The sequence below is a fragment of the Rhinopithecus roxellana genome, chromosome 17, assembly GCF_007565055.1.
Source record: "Rhinopithecus roxellana isolate Shanxi Qingling chromosome 17, ASM756505v1, whole genome shotgun sequence".
Lineage (NCBI taxonomy): Eukaryota > Metazoa > Chordata > Mammalia > Primates > Cercopithecidae > Rhinopithecus > Rhinopithecus roxellana.
In genome coordinates, this window is record NC_044565.1 from 74,749,508 (window position 1) to 74,774,407 (window position 24,900).

General features: G+C 40.0%; 1 protein-coding gene across 1 annotated transcript in view; it reads left to right on the forward strand.

Moving 5' to 3' along the window:
- Positions 1–24,900, forward strand: part of TTC27 (tetratricopeptide repeat domain 27) — a 188,279-nt gene that overhangs the window by 68,895 nt on the left and 94,484 nt on the right. The window contains exon 10 of the mRNA XM_010372404.2: positions 8,895–9,008. Coding sequence (XP_010370706.1) covers positions 8,895–9,008 — 114 coding nt within the window. The remainder of the gene's footprint in view (positions 1–8,894; positions 9,009–24,900) is intronic.

Genomic DNA, 24,900 nt, shown 5'->3' on the forward strand with positions numbered 1-24,900 from the left:
TAATTGCTAGATAATTTATATATCTATAGGAAAAATGGGCATCTTAACATCATACTGTATATAAAATGTAATTCCAGATAGATCAAATATATAAAAGTGAAAAGCAAAACTATAAAGCTCTTAGAGGAGGAATGTAGGAGAACATCTTTGAGACCTTCGGACAGTGAAACAGGACAGTAAAGCTCTAACAAAACAGAAAGTAATATGCTGGACCATAGTTAGCACTTCTTTTTATGAAAAGATACCATTACTGTTGTAAAGCACTTAGACCAGTGCCTGACCAGCACATAGAATGTGTTATGTGTTTATTAAATAAAAATAAATAAATAAAATAAATAACAAAACAGCAAAAACAGGAAACTTGTATCCAGAACAAATAAAATTCTAGTTAGAACCACCCGTTGTAGTGGCTTTTGCAGTTGAGTAGTTACTGCATTTTTCTCAGAGGCTCACTCTCTAGTTGTCAGCCTTTTGGTAACCTCTGTTATTTAGGACCAGTTTTAGAGCGAACTCTTCAGAAATTTTCATAGCATTTCTGAAATATGAGTATGAATTATTGGAATAAAAATATGAATTGTAAGAATTAACAACATGTATTTTATATCTTTGTAAATATGTGTCCTTTGGGAGAAATAAGTAAAAATAAAATGTTTACTATAATTATATAGAAACATATCAGAGCCTTTTCATGTGCTAAAATAACCCAGCGTTTGGGAAAAAAATTCTGAAATTTGGGAGCGTTGTATATATGCACACTGGATGCTTCATACAAAATATTATTAGTAGCTGGGCCTAGTGGCTCATGCCTGTAATCCCAGCACTTTGGGAGGCCAAGACAGGAGGATCACTTGAGGCCAGGAGTTCAAGACCAACCTGGGTAACACTGTAAGATCTGTCTCTATTAAAAAAAAAAAAAAAGAAAGAAAGAAATTATTAGTGGCTTAAAAAAAGTAATGAAATATTATTTTGGGTGTAATTATATTTTTGTCTTTATATATGTTTTATGTTTTTAGCAATGCTAAATTTGAATGTAAGGTTGCTTTGGTTTTTTTTTTGAGACAGGGTCTTGCTCTGTTGCCCAAGCTGAAGTGCACTGGTATGAACACAGCTCGCTGCAACCTGGGCCTCCCAGGCTCAAGCGATCTTCCTGCCTCAGCCTGTCAAGTAACTGGTACCAGGGATGTGCACTGCCACACCGGGTTAATTTTTTTGTTGTTGTTGTTTATTTTTTCTAGAGATAGGGTCTTGCTGTGTTGCTCAGGCTGATTGATCTCAAACTCCTGGGCTCAAGCAGTCCTCCTGTCTTGGCCTCCCAAAGTGCTGGGATTACAGATATGAGCCACTACACCCAGCCTGCTCTGTCTTTTTAAGGATTTTAACAGTAATGGTTTTGTAAAATACATGTTTTTTTATATACATAACACAAAATGTACCATCTTAACCATTTTTAAGGGTACAGTTCAGTGGCATTAAGTACATTCACAGTGTTGTGCAACCATCTGTATTATCCATGTGCAGAACTTTTTCAGCTTCCCAAACTCTGCACCCATTAAACAATAACTCCCTTTCTCTCCTCCCTTTAGCCCTTGCAGCTGCCATTCTACTTTCTATCCCTATGAGTTTGACTACTCTAGGTACCTTATTTAAGGGGAATCATAAAATATTTGTTCTTTTGTAGGCCAGGTGCGGTGGCTCATGCCTGTAATCCCAGCACTTTGAGTGGCCGAGGCGGGCAGATCACGAGGTCAGGAGTTCAAGACCAGCCTGGCCAATATGGTGGAACCCCATCTCTACTAAAAATACAAAAAGTAGCCGGACGCGGTGGTGCACGCCTGTAGTCCCAGCTACTCGGGAGGCTGAGGCAGGACCATTGCTTGAACCCTTGAACCCAGGAGGTGGAGGTTGCAGTGAGCCGAGATGGCACCATTGCACTCTAGCCTGGGCAATGAGAGCAAAACTCTGTCTCAAAAAGTAAAATAAAATAAAAATAAAAATAAATAAATAAATAAGCCGACTGTGGTGGAATGCATCTGTAATCCCAGCTACTTGGGAGGCTGAGGCAGGAGAATTGCTTGAACCTGGGAGGCAGAGGTTGCAGTGAGTCAAGATTGCACCACTGCACTACAGCCTGGGTAACAGCGAGACTCCACCTCAAAAAAAAAAAATTGTTCTTTTGTGACTGATTTCACTCAGCATGGTGTCCTCAAGGTTCATCTGTGTTGTGTGTATCAGAATGCTATCTTTTTTAAAGCGGATTGATACTCTGTTGTTTCTATACCACGTTTTTTTTTTTTTTTTAATTAAAAAAAAATTTTTTTTTGAGACAGAGTCTTGCTCTATTGCCCGGACTGGAGTGCAGTGGTGCGATCTCGGCTTACTGCAACCTCTGCCTCCCGGGTTCAAGCAATTCTCCTGCCTCAGCCTCCTGAGTAGCTGGGATTCCAGGCACCCACCATCACGCCCAGCTAATTTTTTTGTGTGTTTTTAGTAGAGACTGGGTTTTATCATGTTGCCCAGGCTGGTTTCAAACTATTGACCTCAAGTCTTCCACCTGCCTCGGCCTCCCAAAGTGCTAGGATTTCCGGCGTGAGCCACTGCACCCAGCCTATACCACATTTTATCATCCATTCCTTCACAAACATTTGAGTTGTTTTTGCTTTTTGGGTATGTGTATAATGCTGCCAGGAATATTGGTGTGCAAATATCTGACTTCAGTTCTTTCAGGCATGACCCAGAAATGGAATTGCTGAATCATGTGGAATACTATATTTAATTTGGAGAGAATTATTTCTAATACTTAGATTTACTTTTTTCATACAAAGATAGCATAAAGTATCTTCTGCAGAATGCAGAGCGGTCACTGAAAGTTTTACAGTTCCTGTTATTCCCTGATGTATTTTGTTTTCCACTTACAGAATTAGTGAGTAACTAATGGGCCTGGTGGCTCATACCTGTAATCCTAGCACTTTGGGAGGCCAAGGTGGGCTCATCGCTTGAGCCCAGGAGTTTGAGACCAGCCTGGGCAAAAACCCTGTCTCTACAGAAAATTTAAAAAATTAGTCAGGTGTGATGGCAAGTGCCTGTAGGGAGGCTAAGGCAGGAGAATCACTTGAACCTGGGAGGTGGAGGTTGCAGTAAGCTGAGACTGCACCACTGCACTCTAGCCTGGGCAACACAGTGAGACCCTGTCTCAAAAACAAACAAAAAGAAATAGTGGGTAGCTAGAATTCTATAGTAATAACAAATTATATTAGCTTATATTTAGGTCTGTGTACTCAGTCACACATTGCCTCTTATTATCAAGGCTGAAACTCTGTGCTTATTTAACCTCTTAATATGTAAGACACCATTCCAAATCTGATGAGTCACAATTTGATAATTTCAACGTCTTCTTTTATCTTTACCAATTTTTGGCGTCTGAGCAATTTAGCTGTTCTCAAGTACTTCTTTCTTACACTTTTACTGAATAGTAAAGAAATGTGCTTATAAGATATTTCAGTAAATATGAAGTTTGTAATAATTGCATTTAGCTTAATGTTAAAATAGAAAATAACCAAAATCCAACAAAGATGAACTTAGGAATTTATTTTCCCTTCATTACTTAATTTCTCTTCATTACTACAGAATTTTGGAGGTGGTTGGTCAACTTTTAGTTTACATTTTTCTCTTTATGAATAAGACATCTTTAGTCCCACAGAGCTTAACCTGCTTATTCAAGGGCACATAGATAATGGCTGGGACGGTAGAGGAATTCAAGCTAGTTTAGAAAAGAATTAATTTTTTTTTTTTTTTTTTTTTTTTTTTTTTTTTTTTTTTTTTTGGAGACAGTCTCACTCCGTCACTCAGGCTGGAGAGCAGTGGAATGATGTTGGCACACTGCAACCTCTGCCTCCTGGGTTCAAACGATTCTCATGCCTCAGCCTCCTGAGTAGCTGGAATTGTAGGTGCACACTACCACACCCAGCTAATTTTTGTTATTTTTAATAGAGATGGAGTTTCACCATGTTGGCCAGGCTGGTCTTGAACTCCTGACCTCAAGTGATCTGCCTGCCCTAGCCCCAAAAGTGGCCACTGTGCCTGGCCAGTAATAATTAATCTTAATTTGTAGATTTTTACGTAGCACGGTAGCACATTATGTTGGTACCTTATTATATTATTACTTGCCATGAAGCAAATGGAATATTATAATTTTTATTTCTGATACAGGGTCTCACTCTGTTCAGCCCAGGCTGGAGTGCAGTAGTATGATCATGGCTCACTGTAGCCGTGACTGGACTCAAGTGATCCTCCCACTTCAGCCTCCTGCATGGTTGGAACTACCTGGACATGCTACCACACCCAGCAAATTTGATACATTTTTTTGTGGAGACAGGGGCTTGCTATGCTACCCAGACTGATTTCAAACTCCTGGTCTCAAGTGATTCTGCTGCTTCAGCCTCCCGAAGTGCTGAGATTATAGTTGAGCCATCTCACCCAGCCATAAAGTAATTTTCTTTTTCTTTCTTTCTTTCTTTTTTTTTTTTTTTAGCGTTTGGTACGTGTTGTCTTAAAGAAAAAATATTTCAAGTAGTTTTTAAGTTTCTGAGCTGCCTTACAAAAGCCTATGTAGACCCAAGATTGCCTAGGTCATAGTAATAGAAGTATTATGTCATGGTAGCTAGTTGTTATGTACAATATTGTGTCCTTGGGAGCATATGTTCCCAATTCTATCTAGGGAATGCCCAAAAAAAGAATCTATTAGGTTGATTTTCATAAGTACCAGTCACTGTTAGTTTACATTTCTGTTTCAGAAGAACCACCTTTTTATGCCCCTGTCCCTTTGTAACAGAAGACAGAGGAAAAGTCTCTTTCTTTGTCCCTCTTTTTATCCCTTTCTTGCGGTGTACCAGACAGTATGTAAGGCACTAGGAATCAAATAGCTGGGACTTTTGCCCTGGAGGAACCAAACTAGATGCAGTGATAGCGAATCACTGAATAGAGGTGGAGTCATTAGATGAGGTGGTTGAGAAGGCTCCCTCACAAAGTGGCATTTAGGCCAAGACCTAAATGAGACAGAACCAGCCTTGTAGGCATTGGGGTGATCACTTCTCAAGTTCTAAATGGAATGGAATTAAGAGCAGTAACTCCCTATTGGGGGGCATGGTGAAGACTCTGAGTTAACTCTATCCAGATGTTTGTGTAGATTATGGCTTGAGCTCTCACCAGCTGGGGTTGGCCTGCTGCTTAGGTAGGTTAGATTGGTGTTCTCTCCATTGCATTTGGTTGCCGAAATTTTTTTAAAATGCCATTTTCTAATACGTCAATAGAGCTTCATAAATCAACATATTTCCTTTTTAGTTTTCTTCTTATTTACCCAATGCCCCATATTATGATCAATTCTCACCTCATGGGCGCAGTGTTTTATAAAATATATTGAATATAGCCTATGTGCAATTGCTTTCTTTCAGAAAGACTTTCTCAAGTCTTTATATCTCCCAGCCAAATAGACATCATTACATTCTTTAGTGATGCTGTTATCCAGTTAGTTCCTTCTTCAAAGCTTTTCAAATGTCTGTCAGATTGTATATTATTTTCAGTGTTTAGTGAGAATGTTTTGGTTGACCTTCAAATAAAAATCTTAGGCAAGCCTCTTGTTCTCATACCAGTGTAGAAAACAGTGTGACTTTGTTGTTTATCTGAGGAAGATATTTCATCCCTTTGCTGTGCAAGTCTTTGGGACAACCTTTTTAAAGGTGGGTTTTAACTCTTACAAGCCCATGGGCTGAGCTGGTCTGTGCACTACACCATTGTTGCTGGCAGAATGATCAGTGTGGTTGGAAGGTGAGCACTGTTGCCCATGCCCACTCCGGAGAGAGATTTTCTGTTAAGGGTGAGCTTAACACTGGGGCTCCTGGAGGGGCCAGATGTGCTCTTCAGTGGGAACTCTCATAGGCTCCATTAAGCTTTACTTATTTATATTTACTTAATGCTCCCAATTCTGTGAGAGATGGGAATGCGGCTCCAATTTTAGAGAGGAGGAAAGTGAGACATCCAGGGAGATCGAGTAACTTCCCCAGGTCACTTGGTGGGGCTGGGATGCCTCTTGATCTTTTACTCTGCAGACTTTTCCCACTGTTTTACAGAGCCGTTTCCTCAGTACTCTTCCATTCTGTTGTCATGGGATTACAGATGATAATCCCTTTAATAAGATGCAAAGAAAATGAAGACAGTGATGTGACCCATTGTGGGTAGTGGAATCAGTTTTGCAGATTTACCTAATGAGAAAAGTCCTTTCCTTTGAAAATTCTTTTTTTTTTTTTTTTTTTTTTGAGACAGAGTTTTGCTCTTGTTGCCCAGGCTGGAGTGCAATGGCACAGTCTCGGCTCACCGCAGCCTCCGCCTCCTAGGTTCAAGCGGTTCTTCTGCCTCAGCCTCCTGAGTAGCTGGTATCAGAGGCACCTGCTACCACATCCGGCTAACTTTTTGTATTTTCATTAGAGACTGGGTTTCATCATGTTGGCCAGGCTGGTCTTGAACTCCTGACCTCAGGTGATCTACCCTCCTCAGCCTCCGAAAGTGCTGGGATTACAGGCGTGAGCCATCATGCCCTGCCTGAAAATTCTTGAGATCACATTTTATAATAAAATCTGACAAGTAGTGTTGTACATTTTAAAGAATTCGTTTTTTTAATGTCTTCTCTTTCATCATTCATATTTTTATAGGGCCATATGCACCTATTTATGTCAGTAAATTCATTCTTTTTGTAGATTTAAGTTAATGGAGGCCAATGAGATGAGGTTATACATTAATCTTGGAAACTATATTTCAAGGGGATAAAAATATTTTAATTTGCAAAGTTAATTATAGAATAATAAGATTAGAGGCCGGGCGCAGTGGCTCAAGCCTGTAATCCCAGCACTTTGGGAGGCCGAGACTGGCAGATCATGAGGTCAGGAGATCGAGACCATCCTGGCTAACACAGTGAAACCCCGTCTCTACTAAAAAATACAAAAAACTAGCCAGGCGAGGTGGCGGGCGCCTGTAGTCCCAGCTACTCGGGAGGCTGAGGCAGGAGAATGGTGTAAACCCCGAAGGCGGAGCTTGCAGTGAGCTGAGATCTGGCCACTGCACTCCAGCCTGGGCGACAGAGCGAGACTCCGTCTCAAAAAAAAAAAAAATAATAATAATAATAAGATCAGAATGTATGTTTTATGGGGGCAGGGATCCTGTCTGTTTTGTTTGCTCTTCTGTCCTTAGGGCCTAGTACACACTGCCATGTAGGGAGTAGGTGCTCAAGTGAAGTAATGAACAAATTTCACTAAGGTTCCGTTCTTTTGATTCTCCTCTCTTATTCATGTATTCTTTACCTAATCCTCTTCCTTCACCATCTGCAAGGCTCTTTACTGAGTCCTCTTTTTACATTACTCTACTTTCTAATGTTTCTATGGTAGTATCATCCATGTCCAGGAAGTAGTCATATCTTAATTTGGCTATTTAAATGAGCACAAGTTTATTGGGAGAAAATGTTATAAAATAATATAAAGGTGTTCTGGGGCTTAGGATACTAAGTGTTAGTACCAGCTTTTGCTATTAATAGAGGTGTGACATTGAGCAGGTAATTTAACCTGTTGGTGCTTCGTTTTCCTCTTAATTGTAAGGGGATTGGTCTAGATTAGAGGTTCGTTGGTCTAGGTTAGAGGTTAAAAATTCAAATGCCTGTAGGAGTCAAGCAGGTAATACAAATGAGTGAAATGAACTGTAAGGAGTTATAGGCTGAAGGACTTCTTGCTAACCTTTAATGAGAGTTTGGAGTTATGAATGAATTTGATAAAAGACAAATACTTTATCTTAGCCTAATAGTTCTTAAAGTTGGCTACACTTGAGAATTACTTGGGGTGGGGGAAGGGAGTGGTATTTTAAAAAACACTGATGCCAGCCTGGGCAACATAGGGAGATCCTGTCTCTACAAAAATAAAATAAAATAAATTAGCTGGGCATGGTGGTACAGGTCTGCCTTCCAAGCTACTCGGGTAGCTGAGGTGGGAGGATTGCATGAACTCAGGAAGCCGAAGCTGTAGCTTGCTGTGATCATGCCACTGCACTCCAGCCTTGGTGACAGAGTGAGATCCTGTCTCAAAAAAAAAACAAAAAAACAAAAAACAGCCACCCACATCCTGCTCTCAGAGATCTGATGTGCTTTTAGAATACCAAACTTCCCAGGTGCTTCTAATGAGTAGCTACATTTTCAGTGGTTAATTGTACTCTAAGATGTTTTCCAGACCTGACTGTTTGAAACAAGAGAAGGACCAAGGATGGCGTCAACTTTCAGATAAATAAACAGCTCTTTCTTCTCTATTTGTAGTAATCTTTACTGAAAGTAATTGTTGTGAATGATAACCCAGAGACAATATCAGATTCCAAGTTGTCATCAAAGAGAGTTTAAATTGTGCTCATTATACCGAGCAGTCAGTGTTTATCATAGTACATTTTGTCCCTGTTTTCACTTATCCAGTACTTTCGCTTTGTTTCCCACTACATTTGTGATCATATTGGATGGTTTCTACTATATTCTCTGAGTAATGGTGGTCACAGCTTTCTCTGGGGTTAGGTTTCACTGTGTGCATATTCGGTTTTGATACAGGCCAGTCTTTGTTAAGATGCCCCTTCTAGGAATGCATTTTCATTAAAATTGGAGACTCCCTACCTTAACGAATGCCAGAAAGCATTCTCATATGTTTTAGAATGCTTTCTGTAATACAAATTGAGAAAAAGAGAACTTTTTGTTCACTGGAAAGATTTTCAAATCTGTGTTTAACTGTACCCTGATATTTTTGGAAGAATTAATTCTGTCCTATTCAGAATGAGATCACCTAGCTTATCTCTTTTCTATGTTTTTTTCCTCCTGCTTCTATCAGTGTTTGCTTTCACAACCAAAGTTCTGGGCCATTCAGACATCAGCCTTGATCCTCCGGACAAAACTTGAGAGAGGAAGTACACGCCGAGTGGAACGGGCAATGAGGCAGACACAGGTAGGAATTAATGTGGCAATTTGTGTGTTTCTTCCAACTCTCTATTGCTATCAATAAGCATACATGTTTGCTATGAATGAAAGAATGAGACGGCTTACATTTTACTCAAATAATTTGTTGCCATTTAGAGAATAAGTTCTATAATTTAACTTCTTGGTTCCAAAGCCCAGCTCTGTGACTTAGCAGCTCTGTGAACTTGGTACTTAACCTCTCCAAACCTCATTTTCATCATCTGTAAAAGAGGTTAATAATAATAACAGCACTTAGGCTGAGCACAGTGGCTCACGCCTGTAATCCTAGCACTTTGGGAGGCTGAGGCAGGTGGGTCATGAGGTCAGGAGTTCGAGACCAGCGTGGCCAACATGGCAAAACTTCATCTCTACTAAAAATACAAAAATTAGCCAGGCATGGTGGCAGCTGCCTGTAATCCCAGCCACTTGGGAGGTTGAGGCAGGAGAATCGCTTGAACCCAGTAGGCAGAGGTTGCAGTGAGCTGAAATCGTGCCACTGTACTCCAGCCTGGGCAACAAGAGAAAGACTCTGTCTCAAAAAATTAAAAAAAAAAAAAAAATAATAATAATAGCACTTACAGGTTTATGGTAAGCATTAAAAGAGACAATATAAGAATAAATAAATAAAGATATGCAGCCCCATAGGTATGGGTTGTATAAAGAAATAAAATTCATCCTGATGCAAAAAATATTCATTAATGAACTAACCACATGTAAGATTAATCCATATTCAAGTAACGTTCTTCATTTAATGCTAATGTTTATTCCTATCCAATGAGTCAATAGCATTTAGTCTCTTTTACACATTTTCTCATAAACTATCCATGATGCAAATTTATTACCAAGAAAAATGGAAAATCTTGCAATAGGTACAGGATTTCATAACATCAGTGTCTTAGTCTGTTTGTGCTGCTACAACAATATACCTGAGACTAGGTAATTTAATTTATAAAGAATTGAAATTCATGTTCTCACAGTTCTAAAGGCTGGAAAGGCTAAGATCAAGGTGCTGGCATATTCAGTGTCTGATAAAGCCTCATTGCTCATGGATGGCACTGTCTGGGTGTTCTCATATGACAGAAGAGTGGAAGAGAGTGAACCCATCCTTTTACACCATTTTATAAGGGCCCTAGTCTGGCTTCTGAGGGCTCTGCCCTCAAGATTTAATAGTTTCCTAAACATCCTACCTCCTAATACTTTCACATTGGCCATTAAGTTTCAACATATATATTTTGGAGGACACATTCAGACTATAGTAATTAATGAAAGTGATTTTTTTTTTTTTTTTTTTTTTTACTTTTTTTTGACACAGGGTCTTGCTCTGTTGCCCAGGCTGGAGTGCAGTGGCACAGTCTCGGTTCACTGCAACCTCTGCCTCTGGGGTTCAAGCAATTCTTATGCCTCAGCCTTCTGAGTAGCTGGGATTACAGGCATGCACCACCATGCCCATCTAACTTTTGTATTTTTAGTAGAGATGGAGGTTTCACCATGTTGCTCAGGCTGGTCTCGAACTCCTGGCCTCCAGTGCTCTGGCTGCCTCTGCCTCCCAAAGTTCTAGGATTACTGGCATGTGCCACTGTGCCCAGCCAAAAATTTATTTTTATTTTATAAAAATCTCAAACCTACATAAAAGTCATAAGAACAGTATGAAGAATTCCCATATACCCTTCACCACGAGATCCTGTTTAGGCTTTATCAACTTGTCCTCATAACGTCCTTTGTAGCACAGGGATCCAAGCCTGGCATTTCACTGTCATATCCTTTCAGGCTCCTTTATTCCAGAATAATTCCTAGTCCTTTTTTGACCTTGATGGGTTTGATGCTTTTGAAGATTATGGGTTATTTTGGAGACTGCCCTTCAGTTTGAGTTTGTCTGATGTTTCGTTATTTGATTCAGGTCATAGAATTTTGGCTGTCATATTATAGAAATAATGTAGTACTCTTCTCCCCTCAGGTGGCACATGATGTTCACTTATGCTGTCACTGGGGATGTTATTTGATCATTCAGTAAGCTTGTGTTTGTGAGATTTCTCCCCAAGTAAAGTTAGTCTTTTCCCATTGTAATTAATAAACATTTTCAGGGAGTGGTATCGTTTGGGTATTTGTCCCCTCCATATCTCTTGTTGAAATGTGATTCCCATTGTTGGAGATGGGGCCTGGTGGGAGGTGTTGGGGTCATGGGAACAGACCCCTCATGAATGTCCTAATGCCTTCTCCACAGTAGTAAGTGACTTCTCCCTCTTTTAGTTCATGTGAGAGCTTATTTTAGAGAGCCTGGCTTCTCTTTTGTTTCCTTTCTCACCATGTGATCCACTTGCTTCCCTCCCCTTCTGTGGTGACTGAAAGCTTCCTGAGGCTTCATCAGAAGCTGAGGTACCGTGCTTGTATAGCCTGTAGAACCATGAGCCAAATAAACATCTTTTCTTTATAAATTACCAAGCCTCCGGTATTCCTTTACAGCAACACAAAACAGATTAACACAGGGAGTTACTCTGAGACCATCTGATTTGTTATCTAACTTTCACCCATAGGTTTTAGCATTTATTCTTTTGTTTTTATATTTTTATTTATTTATTTTTACTTGCCACTATACTAATGAGGCGGTTATAGCATTTTTAAAAAATGTGTGTATTTATTCGTTTATTTCTTCTTAGAGACAAGGTCTTGCTCTGTTGCCCAGGTTGGAGTACAGTGGTGCGATCATTGCTCTCTGCAGCCTTCACCTCCTGTGCTCAAATATTCTTCCTGTCTCAGCCCTCAGCCTTACCACTAGTTAGGGCTACAGGTGCATGCAACTGTGCCTGGATAGTTTTTTAATTTGTCATATGGGATCTCACTATGTTGTCTAGGCTGGTCTCAAACTCCTGACCTCCAGCAATCCTCCTGCCTTGGCCTCCCAAAGTGCTGGCATTATAGGTGGGAACCACTGTGCCTGGCCTGGTTTTATTGTTTATTGATGTATCTTCTCTGCATAAGTTAGCATTATGTATTGCCAAGTGGTAATTTTCTAATTCCATGATTCTTTAATAATTTTTTAAATTGGTATTCTACTGTAAGGAAGAGCTTTCCCTTCTCATTTGTTTTTCCATGTATTTATTTACTTGATTGTGAACTCATGGATTCCTGTTTTATTTTATGGGGTGTAATCTTACATTTTCGTTACTTACTTACTTTTTTTTTTTTTTGGAGACAGAGTCTTGCTTTGTCACCCAGACTGGAGTGCTGTGACATGATCTTGGCTCACTGCAACCTCTGCTTCCTGGGTTCAAGCGATTCTCCTGCCTCAGCCTCCCAAGTAGCTGGGATTACAGGCGCCCATCACCACACCCAGCTAATTTTTGTATTTTTAGTAGAGATGGGGTTTCACCATGTTGGCCAGGCTGGTCTTGAACTCCTGACCTCAGGTGAGCCACCGTGCCTGGCCCCCTTCTTTATTTTAGTGATAGAACCTCCTGAATTTTATCCAGGCATATGACTTCCGGTCCTCTTTTGCATGTTGGAGAGGCCAGGTAACTAAGTTGTGAACAGTAAGATGTGGATGAAGTAATATGTACCACTTCTGGATCATACCCTTAAAAGGGAATGTGTGCTCTCCTGGTACTTTGTCCCTTCCCGTTGGCTGGGAAATCAGGAGAACTGGACCGCCAACTTAGACCACAGATGTTTTGAAGGTGGCTGAGCCCTTTTAGCAGTTCTGAGCCATTCATTGTTTTAGTCTATTTTCTGCTGTGATAATAGGGTACCACAGACTGGGTAATTTATAAAGAAAAGAAATTTATTTCTTACAGTTCTGGAGATTGGGAAGCCCAAGACCATGGTGCCAGGAGGTGGTGAGAGTCATCCCCTGGCAGAAGGGTAGAAGGCAAAAGGAAGTATATGCAAGAGAGAGTTCCCTTTTTTAACAAAGCCACTTCCATGGTAATTAACCCACTCCCATGGTAACAGCATTAATCCATTCATGAGGGTAGAGCCCCCAACCCCACCACTGTTGCGTTGGTCACCAAGTTGCCAACACATGAACTTTTAAAGGACACATTCAAACTATAGCACTGTTGAATTTATAAATGAAAGAGAAGGCCGGGCGCGGTGGCTCAAGCCTGTAATCCCAGCACTTTGGGAGGCCGAGACGGGCGGATCACGAGGTCAGGAGATCGAGACCATCCTGGCTAATACGGTGAAACCCCGTCTCTACTAAAAAATACAAAAAACTAGCCGGGCGACGAGGCGGGCGCCTGTAGTCCCAGCTACTCGGGAGGCTGAGACAGGAGAATGGCGTGAACCCGGGAGGCGGAGCTTGCAGTGAGCTGAGAGCCGGCCACTGCACTCCAGCCTGGGCGGCAGAGCAAGACTCCGTCTCAAAAAAAAAAAAAAAAGAAAGAGAAACAGAATTCTGTCTTGCTCAAGTCTACTTTTTGATCTTTTTGTTATAGCAGTTTAGCCTATATCCTAAGTAAGCAGGCTGAGGCAGGAGAATCATTTGAACCCAGGAGGCGGAGGTTGTAGTGAGCCAAGATTGTGCCACTGTACTCCAGCCTGGGTGACAGAATGACACTCCGTCTCACTTAAAAAAAAAAAAAAAAAAGTAAGGTAGAGAGAAAAAAACGCTATTAAGAAAAAAAAGAGAAAATATATTTACCATTCATTAACTGGAAGTAGATCACCATAAAGGTCTTCCTCCTTATTGTCTTAACATCAAGTAGGCTGAGGAGGAGGAGCAAGAGGAGGAATTTTGCTCCTCATGGACGGCAGAGGCGGAAGAAAACCCATATATAAGTGAACCTGTACAGTTGAAAGCAGTGTTGTTTTACAGTGGAAAAAACTGGCAAACACTACCGTAACCTCATGATTATGATTAATATCATTGGTGATAAAACCGTTGATACAGGTTCAGTATCCTTTATCTGAAATGCTTGGGACCAGAAATGTTTTGGATTTTGGATTGTTTTCAGACTTTGAAATATTTGCATATACATAATGAGATATTTTGGGGATGGGACCCAAATCTAAACACAAAATTCATGTCACTAGGGTGCAACACCTGTTGACAAGAAATAGAAAGAAGCAGAAGAAAATGTCAATCCGAGGTGTTGGCTCAGTGGAGCCTACAGTATTTCCCACTTTGCTGTCTCCTTGGGCTGAAATGGCTGGACCTGTCCTCTGCTTCTCTTCCCTATCACTGGATATGGGCAGCCTCAGGAAGGGGCATGACCTCAGGCTAGGTGCTCTCTAGCTGAGGTGACGCTGAAACAGCTGATAGTTCAAGGCAATCTGTTGTCCCCACTCCCGCAGCTAGACCCCACCATGTAGGGCAAAGAGGGAAGTTGAAGATATAGTTGATTAGCATCTTCAATTATGATGGATTACACCATTGTTTTAAAGTTTATTAAAAATTCAGTTTACACTAACATTGTAAAATGTTGAAATGACTAAAACATAGTTTATTTAAGGAAATACACGTAATACATTTTTTTACATTATGGAAAAAGCTTAAGTGTCTGTTGTTGTTAAAGCTTCAGCCTTCTTTTTTTGTTTGTTTGTATTTGAAATGGGAGGTCTCACTCTCGCACCCACACTGGAGTGCAGTGGTGTGATCTCGACTCACTGAAACCTCTGCCTCTTGAGTTCAAGTGATTTTCCTGTCTCAGCCTCCCGAGTAGGTGGGACTACAGGCATGCACCGCCTGCTTACTTTTTTGTATTTGTAGTAGGGTTGGGGTTTCGCCATGTTGGTCAGGCTAGTTTTGGCCTTCTTAGTAGAAATAGTGCTAGACTACATTCACTTATTGGTGAAGGACATATTGACCGAGAAATAATTTGCCCTTCAGCCATCTCTTTCAATAACTTTGGCACATAAAATAAGTAGGTCAGCATTCATTTTTCTTTTATAGCATCTAATTAAACTAAAAAAGTGAATCTTTTATGTGTTTATAAGTATATAGCTTTTCTTTCTTTCTTTCTTTTCTTTTGAGACAGAGTCTCACTCTGTCACCCAGGCTAGAGTGCAGTGGCGTGATCTCAGCTCACTGCAACCTCTGCCCTCCCGGGTTCAAGCGATTCTCCTACCTCAGCCTCCCAAGTAGCTGGGATTACAGGCACATGCCACCACGCCTGGCTAATTTTGGTATTTTTAGTAGAGATGGGTTTCACCATGTTGGCCAGGCTGGTCTTGAACTCCTGACCTCAAGTGATCCACCCGCCTCAGCCTCCCAAAGTGCTGGGATTACAGGTGTAAGCCACCACGCCCAGCCTGTATATATCTTTTCAATTCTAAACCTGCATTTGTGAAGATTATGTTTTTAGATATCAAATAACAAGAATGTGTTTTGAGTGGAAAACATGGATTTAAAAGAAGGCTGGGAGCAGTGGCTCACACCTGTAATCCTAGCACTTTGGGAGGCCAAGGCAGGTGGATCACTTGAGGTCAGGAGTTCGAAACCAACCTGGTCAACATGGTGAAACCCCATCTCTAGTAAAAATACAAAACAATTAGCTAGGCATGCTGGTGGGCACCTGTAATCCCTGCTACTTGAGAGGCTGAAGCGGAGAATTGCTTGAACCCAGGAGGCAGAGGTTGCAGCGATTCGAGACTGCGCCACTGCACTCCAGCCTGGGCGACAGACCAAGACTCTGTCTCAAAAAAAAAAAAAAAAGAAGAAGAAGAGTCAAATCACTGTGCTCTGGCATTTTTCCTTTGCATTGGCCTTGCTATATTTGGGGTCCGTTCATTTTGCCATTCAAATGCTGCATTATCAAGAGAGTTGCGTAGCCCACTAACTGTAGAACAGAATTAGAGAGTTGTTACTTCTGCCTCCGCAGGGTAGTACTGTAGAAAATGCTCTTTACTTCCCCAACCCAGAAATCTTGGAAATTAGTCAGATCATGTGACAGGATGAATGTACAATTTGTCTAAGTTTCTGTTAATGTTGAGGCATTTAGCTCATCATCTGAACCTCTGCCAATTCCCCTGATTCAGAACTTGATATTACTTTGTTTGTTGAAGTTACTGCATCCCTGAGGAATAAGAGGAAAATGATTTTAAAATTACAAGTATATATTAAGACAGTGTTGTGTTTTTTTAATTCTGTTTTAGTTTCTGTGAATATCTGTTCCCTTCCACAGCAGTGTAAAGTAATAAAATGATAAACAGTTAAAAGTTGAGGAAAAGGCTGGGTGCGGTGACTCACACCTGTAATCACGCCTAGCACTTTGTGAGGCTGAGGCGGGTGGATCACCTGAGGTCAGGAGTTCAAGACCAGCCTGGCCAAAATGGTGAAACCTTGTCTCTACTAAAAATACAAAAATTAGCTGGGCATGGTGGTGGGCGCCTGTAATCCCAGCTACTCAGGAAGCTGAGGCAGGAGAATTGCTTGAACCCCAGGACACAGAGGTTGTGGTGAGCCGAGATCGCACCACTGTACTCCAGCCTGGTGACAGAATAAGACTCTGTCTCAAAAAGAAAAAAAAAAGACTTGAGGAAAAATAAGCTAGAAAGGACCCCCTTAAGGAAAAGTTTAATCTTGTTCTATTATGTATTGAGGAAATGCAGGTGTGATGAAGTCAGGTAACCTTGCCCCAGTTTGTCTGGCTAGTTAGTGACAGTCTGGACTACACAGACTTAACACGGTTGCAGGCAGTTACACTGAAGGCTTCAACGGCAAGTCCTAAGGAATGGCAGATTTGGAAGAGATCTGTAAGTGAGACGTGCCAAACTTGAAAAGAAAATGTTTCATCACACCTAAAGGTAAATAAATCATGATTATAAGGTCCGCAGAAGAAGAAGGAACTCCAAATTGAGGACAATCTATTAAAAACATCTTGTCTTCTGAAATTATTTTAGGCTGCAATTTTTTATTGCATGTTCAAGGCAGTGGTGATGTTAGTGACAATGAAGAAAATCATGTTTATGGAAACTATTTTAATGGCTATGATTCAGAAGCTGCTTGAAATAAAATAAGATTATATTCTTCAGTAATCATTTATACCCTGCTTTTCTACCAGTGGAGTATAAAATAGTGTTCTCTGTCGTCATTCAGCCTTTCCGTCCCCATCTGATCTAAATTCTTTTTTTTTTTTTTTAATGAGAGAGAGTCTCACTTTGTCACCCAGGCTGGAGTGCAATGGCATGATCTCGGGACTGCGACTTCCACCTCCTGGGCTCACCCGATTCTCCTGCCTTAGCCTCCCAACTACAGGTGTGCGCCATCATGTCTGTCAATTTTTGTATTTTTTTTAGAGACAAGGTTTCACCACATTACCCGGGCTGGTCTTGAACTCCTGGGCTTAAGCTATTTACCTTCCTTCGCCTCCCACAGTGTTGGGATTACAGGCGTGACACACCGCACCCACCCTTAAATTCTTATATTCAACATTTTATCATAAGATCACATCCTTTTCTTTTATATGCTTTGGTTCATGTGCATCTCCCAAAGTTGATGTGTTGGAAACTTAATCCCCAATGCAAAAGTATTGAGAAATGGTACCTTTAAGAGGTGATTAGGTCATTAATGGATTAATGCCAGTATTTCAGGGGTTAGGTTCCTGATAAAAGAATGAGTTTGGCTTCCTTCCCTCTATCTCTCTTGCTCTCACTCTCTCTCTTGTGCCTCTGCCATGGGATCATGTAGCAAGAGGTCTTTTCCAGATGCAGGCCCTTCCATCTTAGACTTCCCCGTCTCCAGAACTATAAGAAATAAAATCTCTGCTCATTGTAGGTGAACCAATCCTAATATTCTGTTACAGCAACACAAAGGGGCTAAAACATTTTGTAATCCAAATGTGAAGCGAATTAATGGAAACTACATACATTCAAAGGGACCATCTTATTTATGTCCAAACCAAAACATTTTTGAAAAAAAAATTGTGCAAACCAAATTTGTCATTGTTTTCTTTCATATCAAGCTCTGTCTTCTTTCATATCAAACTCCTTTTACTTGGTGTTAGATAAACTCAGTTCAGTCTTTGGAGATCAATGTTAGATTGTTTTATGTTTATTACTGAAATAATCTTGATAATGAATTTTAATTACTTGGTTATCTCTTACACCTGTTAATTTAAGTCGTGAAAGTCTGTCCCTGTCCAAGCAGTTGTGCCTCTGAAGACGTTTGCCCAACAGGGAAATTTTTCTTCCTCCTTGGATTTCTGGGAGGACATTGCATTGAATTGGAAATTTGAGATTATTGCAGTTTTCTGTCCCTGGATTCTGTTTATACAGCAATTTGACTTTCTTAACTGTGGTAATGAAGTCAGATTTCACAATTTTTAAATGACTTTTTTCTTCTTAGAATATTTGTTCTTTTTTTTTTTTTTTTTTTTGTCTTTTAGCTTAGCCTCAGGGGTACACTCACAAGTTTGTTAGATAGATAAATTGTGTGTCTCAGGTTTTGGTGTACAGATTATTTTGAAACTCAGGTAATAAGCATAGTACTTATTAAGTAATTTTTCAATTCTTATGCTCCTTCCACCCTCCATGCTCAAGTAGGCCCCAATGTCTGTTGTTCCCTTCTTTGTGTCCATGTGTACCCAACGTTTAGCTCCCAATTACAAGTGAGAGTATGCACTATTTGGTTTTCTGCCCCTGCATTAGTTTGCTTAAGTTAATGGCCTCTGGCTCCATCTTTGTTGCAGCAAAGAGCATAATCTTGTTCTTTTTTATGGTTCTGTAGTATTCCATGGTGTATATATACCCCATTTTTTTCTTTTCTTTTTTTTTTTTTTTGGAGACGGAATCTCGCTCAGTCACCTGGGCTGGAGTGCAGTGGCGCAATCTCGGCTCACTGCAAGCTCCTCCTCCCAGGTTCACTCCATTCTCCTGCCTCAGCCTCCCAAGTAGCTGGCACTACAGGCGCTTGCCACCATGCCCAGCTAATTTTTTGTATTTTTAGTAGAGACAGGGTTTCACCGTGTTAGCCAGGATGGTCTCGATCTCCTGACCTCGTGATCCGCCTGCCTTGGCCTCCCAGAGTGCTGGAATTACAGGCGTGAGCCACTGTACCTGGCCATGCCTACCCTATTTTCTTTATTTACTCTACTGTTGATGGGAATTTAGGTTGAGTCCATGCCCTTGCTATTGTGAATAGTGCTGTAATGAACATGCACACACATGTGTCTTTATGGTAGACTGATTGATAATCTTTTGGGTATATACACAGTAATGAGATTGCCGAGTCTGATGGTAGTTCTGTTTTAAGTTCTTTGAGAAATTGCCAAACTTTACATTCCCACCAACAGTGTATAAGCGTTCCCTTTTTTCCACAACCTCTTTAGCATGTTGTTTTGTGACTTTTTAATATCCATTCTGACTGTTGTGAGATGGTATCTCATTGTAGTTTTGATTTGTATTTCTCTAATGATTAGTGATATTAAGCGTTTTTTTCATATGCTTGTTGGCTGTGCATATGTCTTCTTTTGAAAAGTGACTGTTCATGTCCTTTGCCCACTTTTTAATGGGGTTGTTTTTTGTTTAAGTTCCTTATAGATTATGGATATCAGACCTTTGTCGGGTGCATTTGCAAATATTTTCTCTCATTCTGTAGATTGTCTCTTTACTCTGTTGATAGTTTGTTCTGTTGTGCAAAAGCTCTTTTGTTTAATTTGGTTCAGTTTGTCAATTTTTGTTTTTGTTGAAATTGCTTTTGGCATCTTTATCATGGAATCTTTGCCAGTCCCTACATTCAGAGTAGTAGTTTCTAGGTTATCTTCCAGGGATTTTATAGTTTTTGGTTTTACATTTAAGTCTTTAATCCATCTTGGGTTGATTTTTGTATATGGGGTCAGAAAGGGGTCCAGTTTCAGTCTTCTACATGTGGTTAGCCAGTTATCCCAGCACCATTTATTTAACAAGGAGTCCTTTCCCCATTGCTTGTTTTTGTCAACTTTCTCCAAGATCAGATGGTTGTAGGTGTGCATCTTTGTTCTTGGGCTCTCTATTCTGTTCCATTGGTCTGTGTGTCTGTTTTTGTACCAGTACCATGCTGTTTTGGTTTCTGTGGCCTTGTGGTACAGTTTGAAGTATGCTAATGTGATTCCTCCAGCTTTAGAACATCTGTTCTTGATACTGTGTAGTTGCATGCATGCTTTGAAGAAGTGGGGATTTTTATCATGGTTAATTATGGAGGGAGGAAGACCCAGAATACCATGTTGTTACCATTGTGGAGATTATTGCTCCTGTGTGGGCTGAAACATTTCTCTTTAAAGTTGGTAGTCCTTTCTTTATACGGCCCTCATGACCTATCTCATTAATTTCTAGTAATGATTAAGGGCATGTCATAATGAAACCCTTGACTGGAGGAATATTAGTCACAGTAATGTACTGTCACGATTTGTTACTCTGAGGCTTGTACATGTGTTTGAATAATTTGAGAAAGAGATCCTTTATGTTTTTTTTTTTTTTAATACTGATGGAATTACCACACTCTGCAGGAATTAGATGTAACACCTGGACCAAGTCCACGGTCAGTAGTAGTGAAGTGTGTTTTGTTTTTTTAAACTATGTCACTGTTCTTAATTGTTTTAATTATATAAATGATACTGCTCATTATAAAAATATAAGCAATATGGAAGTGGAAAGTAAAAAACAACAGCTTTCTTTTCCTCTTGCTTGCCTTCCAGTCTCAACAATTTGTACCTTCTAAACCTCTTTCTGTGCGTAAACACAAATATACTTTGACGTAAGTGGGATCATCAGTCTTCATTGCTTTATACCTTTTCCCTCTAAACATAACAGCTTGATCTGCTCTACATGCCAATACTTGTGAATCTAGCTCATTCATTCCAGCAGCCATGTCACTCTTTTAAATAGAAGTGCTACAACTTATTTAACTAATCCTCTATTTTTGAAAGTGTCCTTTAATTTTTGATTTTTAAACTGCATATTAAAAATTTTAGTACTGCATATAATAAAATAAATTAGTTCACTCAGGAGGATTTTAAATGAAAGATATAAATTCTTCCCTGATTCTGAGTTTACTTTTAGCTATTTCTTTTTTAGTTGTTATTCTAGTGGTTTCCATTATAACTTTAAATATTTACATTTCTTTAATACTTCTGTCTCTTGATTTGTCAACTTTTTAGATAAAATCTGTTGATTCCACACTATAACAAAGGAAGAAATCAGCGCACCTCTCATCTCCTCTTCCATTTTTATGTTATTTTTCAATTGTTGGGGTTGTTACTCTATATTCTGTTGGGTTATTTTTGTCATGTATGTTTGTTTTATATGTTTTGTGTGTTTTTTTTTTCTTTCAGAGACAGGGTCTTGCTCTGTTTTCCAGGCTGGAGTGCAGTGGTACAAACATGGGTCACTGTGCAGCCTTGACCTCTTGGACTCAAGTGATCCTCCCACCTCAGCCTCTTCAGTAGCTAGGACCATAGACACCCACCACCATGCCAGGCTAATTTTTAAGTTTTTTGTAGAGGCAGGGTCTTGCCATGTTGTCCAAGCTGGCCTCAGACTTTTAGGCTCAAGCAATCCCCCAGCCTTAACCCACCAAAGTGTTGGGATTACAAGTGTGAGCCACTACACCTGGCTCAGATTTTTTTTTTTGAGACAGAGTCTTACTCTGTCACCCAGTCTGGAGTGCAGGGCATGATCACAGCTCGCTACAATCTTGAACTCTTGGGCTCAAGTGATCCTCCTGTTTCAGGCCCCCACGCCCAACTAATTTGCAATATTTTTGTTGAGACAGGGTCTTACTACATTGCCCAGGCTGATCTCAAACTTCTGACCTCAAGTGATACTCCTACCTCAGCCTCCCAAAGTGCTGGGATTACAGGCGTGAGCCACTGTGTCTGGCCTATATGTTGAATTTTTTAAAACTTCAACCCAATCTTACAGCATTGTAATGATGATGCTATGAGTGTACTGATTATTGATTATACACCAAATGGTGCAATTGGACCCATGGAGAAGGAAATGCAGTGCTCTGTGTCTAAGTGTTTGCCACTTGAAGGAAGCTGTCACAAGAATCAAGGTCCAGGGGATTCTCCACTGATTTTTTTTTTTTGCTCTTTGCATGGTCAGCTACCACTGCTTCTTTCCTGTTAGTTATTATCTTTCTTGTTTCCTTTTTTGCTTTTTTGTATTGCCTCATTGTGTAACTTTTTCACATGAAGAACAAATGTAGTTAAATTTGCATCTTTGTGAAAAGTATTTTTCCATCATAATTCAGGAGTTTGGGTTTATAGAATTCTAGTTGCAAAATCATTTTTCTTCAGGACTTTAAATGAAGTCATTACCTTAATATCTCCTGTCATCCAAGTTTGCTAATAAGTATGGCAGTCTGATTTTTGTCTTGTTTTAAGTTCTTTCTTTTCTTCTTGTTTTGAAATTTTTTAGAATTTTCTCTTTATTTTTGGAATTCTGGATGTATCTAAATTTGACCATGGGCTCTGGAGTCATACTGCCTGGTTTCCGTTCCCAGCGCTACCATATAATATACCTGCTTATACCTTGGACAAGCTACTGAATGTCTCTATGCCTCAGTTGGCTCACATAAATAATGGAATAAATGGAGTTTTTATGAGCATTGTATGAGTTAATATTTAGATCAGCATCTCAGGTTGGAAGTGCTTAATAAATGTTAGTTACATAATTATTATTTCTCTTTCTGGATTATATATTGGGTTATTTAAATAGAAGCAATTATGGCTGTATAGATGAAACAATTTAATTATACTTTAATTAATTATACTTTTTTCTTCATTCTTTAAAAAGCTTCTTTATCCAATTCACTTCTGCATTTGGAATTTTAGTAGAACTATGTAGAGACCTCCCAGATCTATCTTCTGTGCCTCTTCTAAGCTGTTTGTCTTTTTGATTGAAGTTATAGGAGATTTCTCCCATCTTTTCTCCTGTATTACTAATTTTGACCATAAGCCCAATTAATAATATTTAGTCCATTCATAAATTTTTTTATTTTGACAATTATTTTTAATTTCCAGTAAATCTGCATTTTTCTGATTGTCCTTTTTCATAATAGTCTTTTGTGTTTTACAGATACAGTATCTCATTTAAATTTATTTGCGCATTATTAATTAGAATTTAAAAAATTATTCCTGTGAATTATCTACCCTCAGGTATGACCTGTCTTATATGTTCCTCTTGGCCTTTCTTTTTCATGGGTATTGCTTTTTCTTAAATGGCTGATGATTGCCAAAGCTGATTGTATTGATAGTTAGCACAAGTCCCCTCTGTAGCAGTGTGGGTCTCATTGTCTTAGAGGCTTTTCCACTGAGTGAAGGGCTGACTGCAGACTCTGTACTGTGACCTGAGTGTGGCTAACTAGCAGGCTCCTATAGGGTTGGCATGGGTCTTCCCTCTAAATCTTCCCCTAACACTCTGAACCGGGAATCTGAGGCAACTGGGCACTCTTGCTGTTATAACAAAGATGCTTCTCTTTTTAAATAAGCCTCATATCTCCTGTTGCTTCATTCTTTCATTCCTTTCCTTCTGAACAGACATGTGAGGTCTGAGATAGTATCTCCTAAGTGGTGCAAGAAGGCACTGTGCTTAACCAAGCCTAGGGGGCAGAGGAGGCATCCAGAGGAGCTGGTAGCAGGATCAAGATCCCAAGTGAAAAGCCACAAACAAAGGATAGAGACCCAGTGAGGAGAACCTCCTCTCAGTATGGTGTCTGAAGCATTGGCCAGTGGTTCTGAGCTACGGAAGTCATAGTCTGGAATGCAGGATCACCCTCACCAGAGTGACATCCAACAGATGAAGCTGTGCATAGAGCAGTGGACTAAACAATGTATGAGATATTCTTAGATGATACACTCAGGGAGGCTACAAAAGATACAAAAGGCTTTGCAGTGATTGGGAGAGGGACCTAGTCATCAAGAAAAAAGGTCAAAATGTTTAAAGGATGGAATAGCAGGGTCAGAAAGAGATGCAACAACCCAGATGACAGGTATTGAGGTTAACTATATGGGAAACTTATATTAGCTCTGCATCAAATATATTAACACAGGGCCTCCTTTTATGCCCCTAGACCAGAGCTAGATCTCAGGTCAAAGCAGCTCTTCAGAATTGCCTTCTGCATGTAGTCATAAAGAAGAACATTGGGCAGCAATGCAGTAGTTTGGGACAGAGAGCTAGCTTATGAAGATCATCTCAACTTGAGAATAATTAAGTGTGTGGTTCTCAAAGGGGTAAGAGAGAAGCTAACAGACACAACTGCAGGAGGTGATATTTAGTTACTCTAAGCTGGAGACAATACAGCATGATCTCAGAAGCAGATCTGGGTTTCCCAGTACCCCAGAGTTTCCCATGAAGACATCCAGGGATAGAGGATGCCTCCCTGTGGAGGCACAGTACCAGAAGCTCCCCTGGGTATTCTCACAGGGGGAAAGGATGGTTTATGCCCACCTGCCACCTCCCATCCCCCAGCCAAATATTGATCATGAGGGTAAGTCTCCCTCAGCGGCCCAAGCTTCTGACCTGTCTTAGCTCTATTCTAAATTTTATGAGAAGAGGCTTTCAGAAGTCTAGTTTTATCCTGTAGCTAATAATAGCAACATAATATGTGAATTATGTTACTTCAGGATCTTCACTTCTCAGGTAGACTGACTGCTCCAACACTCCTTACTTTCTCTCCTTACCGCTGACTGGCCTCTCCCCATTCTTATTGTCACCTTCATTGAAAAATCAACTGACTGTATGTGTATGGTTTATTTTTGGACTCTGTTGTCACAGCTGTGTTTTAGCATTTATTAATTCTATCATGCTCTATTTGGAAACCTTTCCTTCATAACATCTAGAATGTGAGCTTCTTGAGGGGTCAGTTTCTATATTTTACTTATTTTTACATTCTCAAAATGAACACTCAATGGATGTTTGCTAAATGATTAATTAGAAAAATAGAATTTTGAATTACTTATTAGCAG